This window comes from Sinocyclocheilus anshuiensis, unplaced genomic scaffold, assembly GCF_001515605.1.
Source record: "Sinocyclocheilus anshuiensis isolate Anshui unplaced genomic scaffold, SAMN03320099.WGS_v1.1 scaffold3217, whole genome shotgun sequence".
In the NCBI taxonomy this organism is placed as follows: domain Eukaryota; kingdom Metazoa; phylum Chordata; class Actinopteri; order Cypriniformes; family Cyprinidae; genus Sinocyclocheilus; species Sinocyclocheilus anshuiensis.
The window spans coordinates 141,580-143,696 of NW_015555707.1; the positions used below are offsets into that span (position 1 = coordinate 141,580).

Here is a 2,117-nt window from a genome sequence, read left to right on the forward strand (position 1 = left end):
GTGTGTGTGTGTGTGTGTGTGTGTGTGTGTGTGTGTGTGTGTGTGTTTTCAGCTGCACGTCGCAGCGGCAAACGGTTTCTCAGAGGCTGCAGAGATGCTGTTAGAGGGCGGAGCCAGAACAGAGATGAGGGATTCTGACGGGTGGATGCCGTTACACGCTGCTGCATGCTGGGGACAGGTACTCACACACACACACACACACACACACACACACACATGCACACAACACAAACTCACACACACACACACACACAAACTCACACACACACACACACACAAACTCACACACACACACACACACAAACTCACACACACACACACACACAAACTCACACACACACACACACACAAACTCACACACACACACACACACAAACTCTCTCACACACACAAACAGTAATATTGTGAAATATTATTGCAATAGAAAATTATTTTAAGTTGGAATAATATTTCACAATATTTATGTTTTTACTGTATTTTTTATTTAAAAATGCACACACACAAACACACAGCATTAGTGAGCAGAAGAGACTTCATTCAAAAACAGTATTTTATATATGTTATGGCTGAGAACCATTAATTGGCTTATAAATATTATAATTATAAATTATTTTATATTTGATGCATTTAATAAAAAACTTTTAAATCATTAAAACTGAAATCAGTAGTTATGTCGTAAGTGAAGTGAGGCATCACAACATCGTAATGTTCCGTATGAAAGATGGATATTAATTTTGAAATCTGCTACAGACAGAAGAAGTGTCTTTAACTTTGCTCTTAAAGAGTTAAATGTTTACTGTAATCCATCAGGTTAATGCTACTGTACTGTGCATCACCGCAGCTTGAACGAGCAGCACATTTATTACATTTACATTTATTACATTTAACAGATGCTTTTATCCAAAGCCACTTACAAATGAGACTATAAAGAGATCATAAAAATGTAATAATTCATCAGTAATGAGCATCCACCAGCTATTAAAATATCATATACATACAATCATACTTAATGTTTTTATATTTTCAGATTTCATTTTAATTTTAGATTAGAAGTGTTATGTGCCTTTGCTTCATTTTTGTTTTTTTTATCACTATTTAAGTTTAAAATATTATTATTTACAGTTAGTAATTTTAGTGCTTCAACAGTTAGTTGCCAAGACAGCATTTCTAATTTTTCATCTAATGTTTATATTTTATTTAAGCTATATTTCAATTAACAAGAATATATTTTAGTATAATAATAATCTTGGCATCCACAGATAAATATCAAAAGCCAGATTCAGTGTAAGTGATGTGGTGATGATAGACTCATTATAACTCATAATTCTCTACTAATAATGTTAATGAATGATAAAAACTAATGAATCTCCTCCCACAGGTGCATGTGGCCGAGCTTCTGGTTTCTCATGGTGCCGATCTAAACGCCAAGACGTACTTGGAGGAGACGCCTATAGGTACAAACCCATCATCACAGAAAGAGCCTGACGAGACTCTGTTCATGACAGACTGAGATCAGTGTATGCACGGACGCATTGGTTTGAGTAGATAAGACACAGACTCAGATCAGGAGAACGGCAGTGAAACACCCATCCGGCAGAATCAGACATGAGATCTGTTCCTCATACACAGCAGACTGGGCTGACAATATCCCATGATTCATAGCGCCCATTCCTTTTTTTTTTAATAGGACAAATTCATGAATAAATCTCAGTAAACGGGAGCATTAATCGTGTGTGTGTGTGTGTGTGTGTCCAGATCTGTGTGAGGATGAGGAGTTGAGGAATCATCTGCTGGAGTTGAAGCACAAACATGACATCATCATGAAATCACAGCTGAAGCACAAGACGTCACTGTGCCGCCGGACCAGCAGCACCGGCAGCCGCGGGTACAACACACACACACACACTCACACGCACACTCACACGCTCACACACGCACACTCACACGCTCACACACTCACACGCACACTCACACACACTCACTCACTCACACGCGCACTCACACGCACACTCGCACGCTCACGCGCACACGCGCGCGCTCTCGCACGCACACTCGCACGCACACTCGCACGCTCACTATCACTCTCACACGCACACTCGCACACTCGCTCGCACACT

At 39.8% G+C, this 2,117-nt stretch overlaps 1 protein-coding gene across 3 annotated transcripts in view; it reads left to right on the forward strand.

Moving 5' to 3' along the window:
* LOC107671822 (protein phosphatase 1 regulatory inhibitor subunit 16B-like) overlaps positions 1-2,117 on the forward strand; it is a 43,385-nt gene that overhangs the window by 36,481 nt on the left and 4,787 nt on the right. For all 3 annotated transcript variants that reach the window (XM_016464804.1, XM_016464805.1, XM_016464806.1), the window contains 3 exons: positions 53-178; positions 1,379-1,454; positions 1,756-1,885. In XM_016464804.1, the coding sequence (XP_016320290.1) occupies positions 53-178; positions 1,379-1,454; positions 1,756-1,885 (332 nt within the window). The remainder of the gene's footprint in view (positions 1-52; positions 179-1,378; positions 1,455-1,755; positions 1,886-2,117) is intronic.